Source organism: Leptopilina heterotoma, unplaced genomic scaffold (genome assembly GCF_015476425.1).
Source record: "Leptopilina heterotoma isolate Lh14 unplaced genomic scaffold, ASM1547642v1 Lhet_11, whole genome shotgun sequence".
NCBI lineage: Eukaryota > Metazoa > Arthropoda > Insecta > Hymenoptera > Figitidae > Leptopilina > Leptopilina heterotoma.
Genome location: NW_025110829.1, coordinates 3896995 through 3913033, shown reverse-complemented (window position 1 = coordinate 3913033; position 16039 = coordinate 3896995). Strand labels below are relative to the sequence as shown.

General features: G+C 24.2%; 1 protein-coding gene across 4 annotated transcripts in view; it reads right to left on the bottom strand.

The window, feature by feature from the left end:
- The window catches only part of LOC122503507 (autophagy-related protein 16-1-like), a 180477-nt gene extending 164441 nt beyond the window's left edge, over window positions 1-16036 (bottom strand). For 3 of the 4 annotated variants that reach the window (XM_043614100.1, XM_043614079.1, XM_043614093.1), the window contains exons 1-8: window positions 15896-16036; window positions 15534-15664; window positions 10216-10832; window positions 9469-9724; window positions 9074-9236; window positions 6406-6494; window positions 4353-4406; window positions 2367-2505 (exon numbers count right to left, since the gene is read on the bottom strand). In XM_043614100.1, the coding sequence (XP_043470035.1) occupies window positions 2367-2505; window positions 4353-4406; window positions 6406-6494; window positions 9074-9236; window positions 9469-9724; window positions 10216-10342 (828 nt within the window). In that variant the 5' untranslated portion in view covers window positions 10343-10832; window positions 15534-15664; window positions 15896-16036. The remainder of the gene's footprint in view (window positions 1-2366; window positions 2506-4352; window positions 4407-6405; window positions 6495-9073; window positions 9237-9468; window positions 9725-10215; window positions 10833-15533; window positions 15665-15895) is intronic. The other variant, XM_043614086.1, reaches the window with a different exon arrangement.
- Between the last annotated feature and the right edge of the window lie 3 nt (window positions 16037-16039).

Genomic DNA, 16039 nt, shown 5'->3' with positions numbered 1-16039 from the left:
TTAGTTGCACAGTTTAGTTATAAATAAATAACATATTTAAAGGCAATATTTCTTAAGAAAAATTCTTAAAATCTAGAATCAATAACAGTTTTATAAAAACTTATATTATGAGATTATAAATATAACTATTTTTTAAATATTTCAAAATTTTCGAAAATTGTTACCTATTAATTTTAAACCTATATCGATGAAAATAATATGCAACATATAATTATATTTATTGTAGACGACTTGTGATTTAATTCAGATTATACATTCACATTCGCCGATAAATTAACGACACATTACAAAATAATGTACAGAACAACTTAAACTAATCGGCAATTGAAACTACTTATTTTTATTCTTGAAAATAGAACGAATTTAAAACAGTTAATAAACAGTTTTGACGTGTCGTATATAAGTAAATAAACTTTCCCTGTATATAACAATTAATTTTAAACAAACCTTGAAACATCAATTTTGAAAATGTTATAATACGTAGGTATTTTTGGAATTTTCGACAATTTTCTCTGAAGTTCAAGTTTGTAGAATTGTATTTACATTCAAAGATAATAGAATTCTTTTTACGTTCAATATTATGAATGTAATTATTTGCAAAAATAGTGACTTTATTGAACAATATTTAAAAGTATTTATAAACGAAATAGAATAAATAAATTTATAATTATTCAAAGAAAATTACTGGCTTCTTATTTTGTAAATTTTTTTCTCTTTTGAAAGCAGAATTATAAAAAAATATAAAGTAAAAAAATAATTAATATTTTTATATGAATTTTTGAACGTAATTTAATAAATACGAAAATTACTCTTCTCTTTTCTTCAAAAATTACATTTCTTCTCGCAAAAATTGTACCATAGAAAATATCACAGAAAATCAACAGCAATTTCGTTAAAGTTTTACAAATGTTTACAAATTCCAACGAAATTACAAAAATCACATTTAGATTTTATCAATAAATCTAATTTTGTTTTTACAACTTAAAATACAAAGAAAAGGTAGTAAATATTTTTTTGATATTTAGATTCAGTCTGCAAAAAGTCTATAATCAATAAAATAGACTTAAAATTTATCAATTTTACTACTACTTTACTTTTTGAAAAATATATATGTCGTAGGCAACTAGAAGAATCCGGCATTAAGCTTAATTCCTAGGCAATAAGCTTACTGCCGGCAATTAGACGAATACACGACAAAATCGTTCAGATTTGTCTATTTGCCTAGACAGTAAGCTTAATGCCCGGCAGTAAGCTTATTGCCCGATGAAGATTCGGCAATTAGACGAATCACATTAGAATCCATTTGCAGTGCACAAACGTCCTATAAAAAATTAATTAAAAACAATAATAATAATAAATCATTCTGGACAGAATTAAATATTTCTTGGGTAAAAAAAATATTTCTTGAGTCTAATAAACATTTCTTGGATCAATTAAATAATTCTGGACAGAATTAAATATTTCTTGAGTAAAAAAAATATCTCCTGAGTCAAATAAATAATTTTTTTACTTTTGCATAAAGAAAAATATTTCTCGACTAAAATAAATTTTGTTTAAGTCTATCAAACAATTTTTGACTAAAATATTCCTTTAGTGAAATAAATATTTATTGAGTCAAATAGAGATTGTTTGATTTAAATAAATATTTCTTGACTCAAATAAATGCTTCTTGACTCTTATAAATATTTGTTATCATTGAGAAATATTTCTTGAGTCTAATAAATATTTTTTGACTCAAAAAGAAATAATTCTTGGATGAAAAAAAATATTTCTTAGGAAAATATAAATTATTTATTTGACTCAGGAAATATTTTTTTTACTCAAAAAATATTTAATTCTGTCCAGAATTATTTAATTGATCCAAGAAATGTTTATTAGACTCAAGAAATATTTTTTTTACCCAAGAAATATTTAATTCTGTCCAGAATGATTTATTTCAGTTAAGAAATGTTTATTTGACTCAAGCAATATTTATTTTAGTCGAGAATTATTTATATGAGTCAAGGAATATTATTATCATTATTATTATTATTATCATTATTATTGTTTTTAATTAATTTTTTATAGGACGTTTGTGCACTGCAAATGGATTCTAATGTGATTCGTCTAATTGCCGAATCTTCATCGGGCAATAAGCTTACTGCCGGGCATTAAGCTTACTGCCTAGGCAAATAGACAAATCTGAACGATTTTGTCGTGTATTCGTCTAATTGCCGGCAGTAAGCTTATTGCCTAGGAATTAAGCTTAATGCCGGATTCTTCTAGTTGCCTACGACATATATATATGTATATATAGCCAATAATTTTCTTTTTGAAAAATTGACAATTAAGATTAATTAGAAGCTATCAGAAATTCATTAACGTACAAATTTGATGGAGACGTTGGTGGGAACTGCGGTGGGAAGACTAACAATTCCTTCTTTGACACTTAGTCGATCAGGACTAACTGGTCTTGTATCACGTGCTGCATCCTCTAATTCCTTCTGCATTTTTGCTTGCCTCTTCCTGTGAAATATCAAGCAAAATTAGTACAACAAGAATAGAAAAGAATTAAACAAAAACCTATAAATCAATCAAAAATATTCTTATACATGTGTATTATAGAAATAAAAAACCAATTCATGAGTCAAGCAATTTTAAAATTATTAAAACAAAAAGAATATATCTGGACTTAGAAGTGGAAAAAATCATTATTATTGAATAAGAAAATTTAAAAATACTATTGTATAGTTTTCCAGAACGAAAATAAAACTACAAAGTGTCACCTTTCTTTTAACACGCAACAAATAATTTAGTATGTAGAAATTTATTACAGAAAATACTTTGTAATTTTCAATCAATTTTTGTCGAATCAATAATTTATCGGAGTGAAAATTTCTAAAAGAAAAATATTTTAAGACTTTTCCTTTTTCAAATAAAGTTGTCCAGTTATTTTCAAAATTATTCTCATTTTTTTTTAAATAATAATGTAATGCAAAATAACAAGAAAATGTTATTTGCTACAAATTATTTTAAAAATTAAATTAACTTAATATTGTAAATATACAATTATGTTGGTAGAAATATTGTAACAATTCTACGTTGTTTGTGGTATAGCAATTTTTTCCAAAATTTTACAATTCTGCAAAAAAGCAGCAATTTCTTGAGCTTATACATAGAACATTAATAATAATTGTTATTATAATTATTATAAATTTGCTGACATTGCTCAAATGCATTTGCAGGCCTCAAATTGTAGTTCGATAGCAGGTAAATTTTACAATTGTTATTAAATTACATACAAAAGCAAAAAAAATAATATATTTTACATTACATAATTATTATAATAATTATTAATATACATTACATACATTACATAATAAGTTACAAAAACTTGTTAAAAGTACATAGTAAATATTTCTTTTCAATCTGAAACCACAAAGTTATTATAATTTTCCAATTGTCAGTGACATAAAAAAATCAAATTATCCTAAAAACACTTTTTTAAATAACTATTCTTAATCCTATTAGAAGACACACAAATTTCACTTCGTGAAGTTGTCAATTGCATGCGTTTCTTTAGAAGTACCTCATTATTTACAAAAACTAATAATTACTCAATCCTTCACCTATCAGAATGTTATTTTTTTCATGCAAACTGAAAGCTTATTTTTTTACAAATCGAAACACTTGCTTCTTTCATCTATTTAAATTATTAAATATTTTTCCTGTATGTAAAATATTATACACAATATTGATTTTTATTGTAAATTTTTTCAACTTTAAAATCAAGTAAATATTTAAAAAATAAATATACCTCTGTAAAATTACTTCAAAAAACTTTTATTTTTCATTATAAAAATAAACTTTCATAAATCATTCTTTTTCATTTCCTTTTAATCGGAAAATTTTACTTTTTTTATAACTGAAAGTAAAATTATTTAAATATTTAAAGAATATTATACAATTATTAATCAGGCAAATAAAACATGCAAAAATAAAAATAATTTACAGAACTTATAAAAAGCAGACTGTTAAATTATCAATATTTACATTCGAATTAAAAAAATTCTATTAGAGTGTAACAAAAAATCAATTATAATTTTTTCTAAGTTTTCAATGTAATCATAAAATATAAATAAAACAGACCTGCTTTTAATTTATCAACACATTTTTGTTAATACACATGTTAATAAAAATTGTAATATATACATTATCTCTTTTCCTCTGCGAAAAATCAATCCTAAATGGGTCTCCAGTGGAAAAAAAAATAAATAAAAAACGTGTATATTTTGCTGACCAGCCCAAAAGCTATTTTAGCATTAAGCATGACATTTCAATTCAATAAAATTTTGTCACTTCGTCAAACTTACCCAAACTTTGAAATGGTATGCATCAAAAAGGCTGTCGGGCTGGTAAAACTCTCACTGAAACGAAAATGTCAGGCAGTGTGAAGTAGCTAGAGCAGCAAGCTCTAGTGAAATGTTCTTTTCTTTGTATTCAGCCATGCTTCTAATATTAGAGGATAGAATTTAGCTAAACAGTGAAATACTAAAATTTTATAATAACCTAAGGCGACTCACGTGGGGAAAAATTAGATATTAATTTACAGGATGCAATCAATTATGTCACCGAAAAATTTACTTTTCATAATGTTCAAATTATCTTAAATCTAATCACCAACTTTAATTGTTTTATTTCACTTTTACATTGACAAATTATTATTTTATCATTTTCGAATTTTAACGACCAGCAATTCTGAAGAATGTAAAATGTTTAATTAACGCTAATTATTACCTACCAATCTAATTAATAGTTCAAAATTAATTAAGAAATTATAATTCTGTAATTTTTCTTAACTATTCATTTTGATAAAATTAGATAAAAATATACAAAATTTTATGAATTTTGAAAAGTGGAAACCAAAATGGTATAAAACAAACGACAGAAAAAAAATTAAAAAATTGGAGACAAAGTATTTAGAAAATCTAAAAATAGAATTAATTAACAACGTTGGTAAAATTCACGTTTATAATCAACAATTTTAAAAAAAATTTGTTTATATAAATTTTTGTTTAAATAATGTTTTACATATCACTCGATCAGTTATTTAAAAACTATTTTTTAAAACAAAAATTGTATAATTTTACGCTTGAGAGAAATTTTTTTTTAAATGTTAATCATAAACGGTGTGATTTTTACTGAAGTAATTAATAAACAAAGTCAAATAAATTTTAAAGAGTATTAAATTAGTAGTTTAATTAATTAACTATTTCTTTTTAATTTATTTTATTAATTATTTAATTCGTTATTAAAATCAAAATAATAAGAACATTATAAGAAAATAAAATTCATAAGTTACAAACCAATTTGTAAATTATTTAAGTATTGAAATTAAAATAGTGTAAACTTTTCAACAAAAAAATAAAAAAAGCTATTATTTATAAGAAAAATGAGTGGGTAAAATAAATTTTAAATCGTTACCATTGGAAATAATTGGTTTTAAAACGAAGGGTAAATAAGTATTAGTTAAACTATTTCTTTTCCGGGAAAATAGCTATTATTCGAACTATGTATTACAAACATGCAAACTAAAGTTATGCTCTCTATGTGGTATTTACAACCGTACTTACGAAACTTATCCCAATTCTATTTTGAAAATCACGAGCTATAAATGATTAAAAAGTAATTCATTCAAAAGTTAAAAATACCAACCCTATATTCTCCCTTAAGATTAGGTCTAAACGAGAACTCATAAAATACCCATAAGGAAATATCTAAAAATAACCGAAATTATCAAACAGCTAAAAATAGCTGCAATTGAATTTCTAGAAAGAATTTAAATTAAATAATTCAAAATTACTGAAATTAAATAAATGAAAATAACTAACTTAAATAATTGATAATCTAAAAATAGCTATAAGGAAATAGATAAAGATAAAAGCAATTAAATAATTATAAACCAGAAAAATAATTACGATGACCAACAAAAATATTTGTAAATATAATTTTGTAAATAAATAATTTAAATAACTTTGTATAAAAAAATTAATTAAAATAATTAAAAAATATCTGTATTGGTAATTTCCTTATCAGAAACCCATTATTTCAAGAAATAAATTACCATGCAGAATTAGTAACACGAGAAAACTACCACCCAGCAACTAGAATCAGTTTGCTTTTCAAATAACTAAAATTGACGTGACAATCTAATTAAGCTTTGCAACATAAAGGAAATATTGGGACGTATCGGAAGAAACGCTTATGAAGCAAATTCATTTTCTTTGAACTGTCAATTTCCATAAATCTGTGTAACTTCGAAGGTTGTGAGTAGAAAATCCTAAACGTCAATGACGATAACACGATATTGACAAAAAGTCACTAACACATAGTACTTGAAACAACATTCATTGATTTTCTACTTACTTCAAGAAATTATCATTTTCTTCATTCATTTTATCTGCATCTTTGGCTTTATATTTAATTAAACGCTCCACCAATTGACGATTTTCTTCCTAAAAGTTGTTAATAATTATATTTCCTTTTTTTCTTTTTAAAATTCAATTTTTTTAACAATACGTATTCAATGTTATTTACACTAGACTGAAGTCCGCAACGTTATTATTTATTAAAAACAAAAAATCAAAGAATACATTTTTTTCAAGTTAAATTGATCTCTAATCTTCAAATTTTTTAGAAATTAAAATTACTTAATAATTGTTATTTAAAAGAAAATTTTTGAACAATAACATGAATTTGAAACCAAAATGAAATAAATCGTCACTTTATTTTTTTGTTTTCGTATTTAAAAATGTTGCGGACTTCAGGCTGATAAAAATTACTGTATTTAAAAACTGAAAGAATATCTCTAGTACTCAGACTAATTTTTTAAATATTTAAAATTACAATTTATTATCTTAAAAACGTTGCGGACTTCAACCTTATGAAAGACTAATTTTTAAATTATTTAAAATTACAGTTTAATACTATATTTATACACTACCGTCGGGAATTATCGGTACGGCTGCACGCGCACGGCCCAAAAACATACCAATCTTTAAATCACGATTTTTTTGTAAATACAAATGTCAGAAAATTAACAAATATACCATTCGAAAGATTATTAAATTCTGCGATTAATGATACATAACTGAAAATTTTAATAATGTATACAAAATTAGCAGCAATCGGCAAATTTGACAAAAAAAATTAAAAAATAAAATTTTTTCGGAAATTTTTTGAACCCCTGCACATTTTTTAAAAATTGTAGAAAAAATTTGAAACTTATATAGGTGTAATCATTCAAGTCTCATCTTTAATTTAAGACCAAAAAAGTTAAAAAATTTTAATCGGTTATCGAGATATCATTATAAACGGCCGAGCATTTTCAGCCAAAAACCGTTCAAAATCGACTAACTCAATGCATTTGTCAAAAAACATGCTCCGACGTTTATAATGATATCTCACGAACCGAATAAGATTCTTAAACTCTTGTGGTCTTAAATTAAAGATGCGACTTGAATGATTACACCTATATAAGTTTCAAATTTTTTCTACAATTTTTAGAAAATGTGCAGGGGTTGAAAAAATTTCCAAAAAAATTTTATTTTTAAAATTTTTTTGTCAAATTTGTCAATTGCTGCAATCTTTGTATAAATTATTAAAATTTTCAGTTATGTACCATTAATCGTAGAATTTAATAATCTTTCGAATGGTATATTTGTTAATTTTCTGACATTTGCATTTACAAAGAAATCGAGATTTAAAGATTGGCATGTTTTTAGGCCGTGCGTGTGCAGCCGTACCGATAATTCCCGACGGTAGTGTATATTTATTAATTGACCCTCTAAAGCAACCAAACTGCATTCTTTTTCGTAATCTCGCAATACTTTTCTTTAACGAATTTTTTATTTAAAATACAAAACATTTGCAATAAAATAATAATCATTTACACTTTATCAATATTGGCTGATTATAAATTGTGTTTAAATTTCATTGCATATGATGGACCATAAATAAAAAATGTATAAAACAAAATATGACAAGGTTAGGAAAAAAAAGTTCGAAACAATTCTTTTAGAGGTGCAACTTGAATACGAGCGATTCCACGTCGAGTGATCAAGAGGTCTTACGGTGCAATGTTTATTTTGATAATTTTTTACTCTTAAACATTTAAACATGAAAATTTGTCCGAGTACAGTTTCGAAAGGTTTTTTCATGCTCTTTCGATTGGAAATAAGCATTTTCAAAAAAAAAAAATTTTTGACCTAAAAAAATCAAAATTAAAAATAAATTTTAATTTTTGGGGGGAAAGGATACGATTTTTTTTTTTTTTTTTTTTTTTTTTTTTTTTTTTTTTTTTTTTTTTTTTTTTAAACGAAAGCTGAGGTTTTTTCCTAAAAGAACATATATATGCAAAAGTGGGACTAGAATGTTTAAACATTGAAAAAAAGAGATTTCTGCTGATCGGAGTGCTCAAAACCCGGTTTTTGGCTCCATTTGGTAGAAATATCTTTTCTTCAGTGTTTAAACATTCTAGTCCAACTTTTGCATATATATGTTCTTTTAGGAAAAAAACCTCAGCTTTCGTTTAAAAAAAAAAAAAAATCGTATCCTTCCCCCCCAAAAATTAAAATTTATTTTTAATTTTGATTTTTTTTGGTCCAAAAAAAATTTTTTTTTAAAATGCTTGTTTCCAATCGAAAGAGCATGAAAAATCCTTTCGAAACTGTACTCGGACAAATTTTTATGTTTCATTGTTTAAGAGTAAAAAATTATCAAAATAAGCATTGTACCGAAAAACCCAAAACTTTCATCCCCTCCCCCTCGGAAAATATTTGACTAAATTAAAAAATATTTTAACCAAAAATCACTATCCACTAGTACTACAAAAGCCCCAAGTTTAGGCACGATTGGAGAAAAATTTTTTTCCACCTTGATCACTTGACATGGAATCGCTCATACATGAAACTGAAACTATTATTTAAATTTAGAAAAAAGTTTCTTAGAAATAATTTGTTACGTACTTTAATTCTTTCAGATTTAAAATATTGAATAATGGAGAAGAATTAAAATAGATTAACTAAAAGCAAACCTGAGCTTTCCTGAGTTTTTCTTCCAAAGAGGCGAAAGCAAGTTGTAAAGCTTGATGTTCGTCTTTCAGAGTTTGATTGATATTTTCCAATTCCTTCTCCTTCATTACGTACTTTGAAATATCAAGACGCAACGTATTGTTAAATTCCATAGTTTCTGCAAGACTAAATTTTTCCATTTTTATTAATACAAATTATTTAATATATAATTTTGATGACGAATTGAAAAATACGTCATATAAAATAAATTTTAATTATTTTAGAAATATTTGAATATTTAATAAAAAGTACCTATAATTAGAAAAATATATTTACTTTAAATAAAAAGTTTATTTTTTAATTTATAAATTTCTTGTTTAAATTATATGAATGTTATGAAAAAATAAAATACTATTACCTTGTTTCTTTAGTTTGAAGTTCTTTTTGAAGAACTTGCAATTTATTATTGAGATCTACTATTTGTTGTGTATGTTCTCCTCGTCTCCTGTGTAAAGTTGCCAATTCTTCAGCTTGTGCCAATAAACGTGCTTCGACATTTGTACCTGCTCCAGTACTTCCACCCACTGCAATTTCTCGACACAGCTTTTCATTTCTTATAGATAATTGTATATTCTCGCCTCTCAATGTGTTGGCACTCTCAAAGAGTCGATTATCTAAAAACATACCAAAAAAATTAGGACAATAGTAAAAAAAAGTATTTTTAAAATTAAAATTAAGATCTACCATGTAAAATATGAATAAATTTTTTTATAAATAAAGAAAAAGATATTAATTAGTAATTATTATATTAATTATAATTTATAGTAAAAAAATTATAAATATTAAATAATCAAAAGCAAATTACATTAATTACATTAATTAAAATTTCCTAAGACTTCTAAACCAATAACCAGTTTTTTTAACAGAACAAATTTATTTATTTTCAGTCAGAAAATATAAAAAAATATTAAATACTTACTTGATATTATCATAAAACAATCAATTCTATTTTTTTACAAAACAAAAACATTATTGACATATATAACACGTACATTAGTATTGAGAAATACAAAATAAAACGAAAAATATGAGAATTAGAAAATTGTAATCATTCTTGAAACATAATTATGTATAATTCTGCATAAGTAATTAATTATATACTTACGTAAACTAATAAGATCTTGAAAACATTGAGTCTGAGATCTATTTCGTTCTCTTAATTGAGAAATAATATCCTTCTTCCATCTCATATCTTCTCCAGAGTGATGTTGCATTGCTTCTCCACTAGCCATATTTTCACTTTTTTTTTGTTAATAATAAAAACAATTAATTTCTTGAAAAATTGTCACAGTGTCACGAAATTAAACTAAAAACTTAAACGACACGTAAATAAACACGAAACATATAAACGTATGTCAAAAATTATAAACGAAAAATGTTCTTTTCACAATAATGTTAGAATAAATTTTTCGGTAATGTCAGATTTTCATAAGTGTCACAATTTTTACTTTTGCTAAGTTTATAACATTCACGGGACATTCCGATTCCTAGATCACTTTCGAAATTCGTATTTATATTATATGATTATTCTAACCTAAACGTGAAAACACTAATAATAAAAATCCCAGCACCACCGCAATGATACCGAGTGAAGTATGTCGCAGAGCGATATCGATACTTGAGAATCGAGATACTGAATGGCGAAAGGCGCGTATTTTGAATTTATGTTTACCATAATTTCTCTGCCGGATAAGTGCACTATAACATTTCATCAAGCAATACCTAGAAAAATTTTGTCAAAATAACCCAAATGTCATTTAAATAAAATAAATCTAAAATTTCTACTTTTTCTACTCAATATTGAAATAATGTTGAGAAATAACCTAAAAAATCTAAAATTTTATATATTTTGGAAGTACATAATTCGAGACGCATGCTTATTCCCGAAATCTTTTTTGACCAAATAGTTATTTGATATAAAACTACTTAACTTAAAATTCACATAATATGCACATTATTTTACATAAATTTCATTGTACACAAAAACCATTTAACATAAATATCATTTGTCATAGAATTCATTAAACAGAAATATTATGTTACATAAAACTCAGATAACTTAATTCCCATTTGACATAAAAATTATGTAACATAAATTTCTATTGACATAAAAATCATTTAACATAAATTTCTTTTGACATAAAATTCATTTAACGTAAATTTTATTTGTTATAAAATTCATTTGACATCAATTTCATTTGGCATAAATGTCATTTAAAGTAATTCTCATTTGACATAAATATCATTAGACATAAAATTAGCTTGACATAAATTTCATTTGACGTGAATATCATTTAACATAATTATTATTTAACGTAAAATTAAATTTATATAAATTTCATTTAGCATAAATTCCATTTAACATAATTCTCATTTGGCATAAAATTTACTTGACATAAATTTCATTCGGTATAAATCCCATTTAACATAATTTTCATTTGACATAAAGTTCACTTGATATAAATTTCATTTGACGGATAACTCATTACACATAATTCTCATTTGACATAAAATTCAGTTGTCATAGATTTTATTTTACATAAAGATCATTTGACATGGAAATATATAGGCGCGCGAATTTCAAAATTGGCGAATCTAATTGTTTACTTTTAAAATTCGCGCCGATATTGTTATGTAAAAAGTAATTTGTGTAAAATGATTTTTATGTCAAATGAGAATTTTGTTAAATGACTTTTATGTCAAATCTGATTTATGTCAAATGACTTTTATGACAAATGAACTTTATATCAAATGAAAATTATGTTAAATGGGATTTATACCAAATGAAATTTATGTCAAGTAAATTTTATGCCAAATGAGAATTATGTTAAATGGAATTTATGCTAAATGAAATTTATATGAATTTAATTTTACATTAAATAATAATTATGTTAAATGATATTCACGTCAAATGAAATTTATGTCAAGCTTATTTTATGTCTAATGATATTTATGTCAAATGAGAATTACTTTAAATGGCATTTATGCCAAATGAAATTGATGTCAAATGAATTTTATAACAAATAAAATTTACGTTAAATGAATTTTATGTCAAAAGAAATTTATGTTAAATGATTTTTATGTCAATAGAAATTTATGTTACATAATTTTTACACTACCGTCCACGAGTATCAGGACGATTACACGCGACTCTATGAAAAAACATGTCATCACTTTTTCAATAATATCTCGTAAATAAAAGGAGTTACAAAAAAAACCTAAATATGGTTAGAAAGCTGATTAAATTTTACGTAAAATAAGCCGTCTTTGAAGTCATTTCGTTAGCTATTTTTCGAGTTGTAGAGTGAGAAAGAAATAAAAAAAATTATCAAATTTTCTCATTTTTGTCTCTTAACTTCAACTTTTTCAAAAATCTAGTAAAATTTAGATAAAATTTTTCTAAAAACACAGAAATCTTCGTTAGAATTTCAGCTTTAAAATAAGCCTTCGAAAATTAAAAAAGGTTAATCCGTCTTCGATTTATCATTAAAAGTGTGAAGCCGTGTTTCGACCGATTGGTGCATTGAAATTCAACTCTGACAACTCGATTCTGGCTTCGCGCGGCTGCGAATGAGAGAGAAAGCAGGGACGAATCCACGCGGGAGAACGATAAACTTTTGAGTTTCTTTATATTACTCGTGCAACATCATTATTTATTATTCCCCTGCATGAATCCGTCCGTTTTCTCTTCCATTCGCAGCCACGCGAAGCCAGAATCGAGTTGTCAGAGTTGAATTTCAATGCACTAATTGGTCGAAACACGGCTTAACATTTTTAATGATATATCGAAGACGGATTAACCTTTTTTAATTTTCGAAGGCTTATTTTAAGGGCTGAAATTTTAACGAAGATTTCTGTGTTTTTAGAAAAATTTTATCTAAATTTTACTAGATTTTTGAAAAAGTTGAAGTCAAGAGACAAAAATGAGAAAATTTGATAATTTTTTTTATTTCTTTCTCACTCTACAACTTAAAAAATAATCAACGAAATGACTTCAAAGACAGCTTATTTTACGTAAAATTTAATCAGCTTTCTAACCGTATTTAAGTTTTTTTTTGTAACTCCTTTAATTTCCGAGATATGATTGAAAAAGTGATGGCATATTTTTTCATAGAGTCGCGTGTAATCGTCCTGATACTCGTGGACGGTAGTGTATGTCAAATGGGAATTAAGTTATCTGAGTTTTATGTAACATAATATTTCTGTTTAATGAATTCTATGACAAATGATATTTATGTTAAATGGGTTTTGTGTACAATGAAATTTATGTCTAATAATGTGCATATTATGTGAATTTTAAGTTAAGTAGTTTTGAATCAAATAACTATTTGGTCAAAAAAGATTTCGGGAATAAGCATGCGTCTCCATAATTCAGGGTGTCTACTATATTTTTGTTCTGCGTTCAACAAAATTCCCGGTTATTTCCCGGCTATATCCTAATTTTTCCCCGTTTTTTTTCTTATCAAATTTAAATTTAAATTGGATTTCGAACATAAATAAATCTTTAAATTTTTTGAAAATATTGTTTTTTTCAATATTTTTAATTGAAAATTTGGAAAATAATTGAATTAAAAAAAGAATTTTTTCAATTTTTTAAAAATAATCTTCTCTCTTTATAATTATAATTGAAAATATGTTTTTTTAATTATATTAAAATTATATTGATAATAATTGAATTTCTGCAAAGAATTTTACTATTTTTAAAAGTAATTGAATCCTTCTAAAGAATGCTATTATTTATGAAAATAATTTAATTCTTGTGAAGAATTTTATTAAAATTTTTGAAAATAATAAGCAGCAATAATTAATTATTTACTTAATAAGTAATAAACATTTAATTTGCTCAAGAAATAAATAAATATCATTTATTTGAACATTCAGAAATTTTAAATTATAAAAATTTAAGAGAATTTCAATAATTATAATTATTGAATATAATAATACAATAATATAATTTTTGGAAGCAAAAAATTTATTTAAAACTGTTAGAGGGACTTTAAATTTTAAAAATCACATTATAATTACGGTCACTAACTTTCCTTGATTATTTTCAAAAAATTTAAATGAAATTCTTTAAAAGAATTCAATTATTTTTCAAAAAATGTAAAGAAATTTCAAAAATTTTCAATTATTTGTTTAGAAAAATTCATTTATCCTGAAACAATAGAATTGAAAAATTACAACAATCTTATTTTTCAGATTTAAAAAAAATTTGCGAAGGTTCAATTTTATTAAACAATTTTAAGTATATGTATATTTTTTAAATTAACTAATAAAAATTTAAGTTATTAATCTTCGCCCTTAGAAACATGAATACATATTAGAATATGACTCTTTATAAAATTCAATTATTAAATTAAAATACTTTGAAAATTCAATTTGTTGAAAAGTTTCTAATGAAACTCTTTAAGAAATTTCATTACATATTTTCAGTCGAATTTCACAATATTTCTATTAACTCCATAATTTTTTTAAATTTATTTACATAATATGTTTGAATTGGTGACTGATTTTTTTATTATCAAATTAATTATTTTTAACTAATTTAAATTTAGAGAACAGAATAAATATCTATAAAAATTGAAATAAAATGTGATTTTTTAAAAACAAATTAAAATAATAAAACTTTTTTAATTTTGGTGAAATTTTATTCAAATAGTAGAATATTGAAAACTATCGAAATGAGAAAAAGTTTTGAAAATAGTTGAACTTTTGCCATGATTTTTATTGAAATTCTTGAAAATATTTGAATTCTTGTGATGAATACTATTATTTATGAAAATAATTGGATTTTGCACTGAATTTTATTAAAAATTCTCAAAATAATTGAACTTTGTCGAAGATTATTGTTATTTATTTATAAAAATAATTAAAATGTTGACCATAATTTTTGTTTAGATTTTTTGAAAATAATTGAATTTCTACGAAAAATTTAATTAATTTTTAAAATAATGAAATTCTCGTGATGAATATTGTTATTTATGAAAATAATTGTATTTTGCAATTAATTTTATTGAAGATCCTGAAATATAATTGAATTTCGGCGAAGAATTTTTATATTTATTCCTAAAGATAATTGAAACATTGACAAGAATTCAACTTAAAACATCAAGGAAATAAATCTCATTTTTAAGAATTTTAATTTTTCAAGGTTTTGTCATAAAATTCAAGGTATTTTCAAGGTTTTCAAGGCATCTGGACACCCTGAACTTATTTTTACGCCAAAAAATGTTTTTACATTTCTAAACAAAAACGTGTACGCTAAAAAATGACACGCACATAACCTAATAATAATATATTTAAAAAAACATACATATTGCCTTCTGAGGCATGAAAAATATCAATTTTACCATGAATGAAAATAATTTTTTCACAGTTAAAATAAATTTTTTTTAAATGGAAAATTTGAGTGAAGATCTTTACTATATTCCGTCGTTTTGCCTCTTTGAAACCATCCTGTCGATCCTTTTTATCTGCATTACCATCCTGGTAAATAAATGAATCTTGAAGATGACTCTTTTGGACACTGAAAGAAAATTCCATCCTGGGAATAACTGCAAAAGAAAAAAAAAAGGATATTTAATACGTAATTCTTTGATGATACTGCAAAGAAAGTAAATGACTTGAAATGACAAATTTCGTTACAAAATATTATTGTAAATAGTTTTATTTATTACCTCTTTTGTTATTTCTTGTTAAACATATTGTTTTCTTATCGAACATACTACTTTTACACAATTTTCAGCAGAAAATATTTCTAAAATTGACAAAAAAACGTTACTCACTTTGACAATACGACAGGAATATGGCGAGTATGACTTATGAAGATGGCGCTGATAGTTGTTTCTGGCGGGAACCGCAAATGTGCTCTGCTTGGTGGACAAGTTCTACGATTTTCTAATATTAATTCAAAATTCTAATAATGCAAT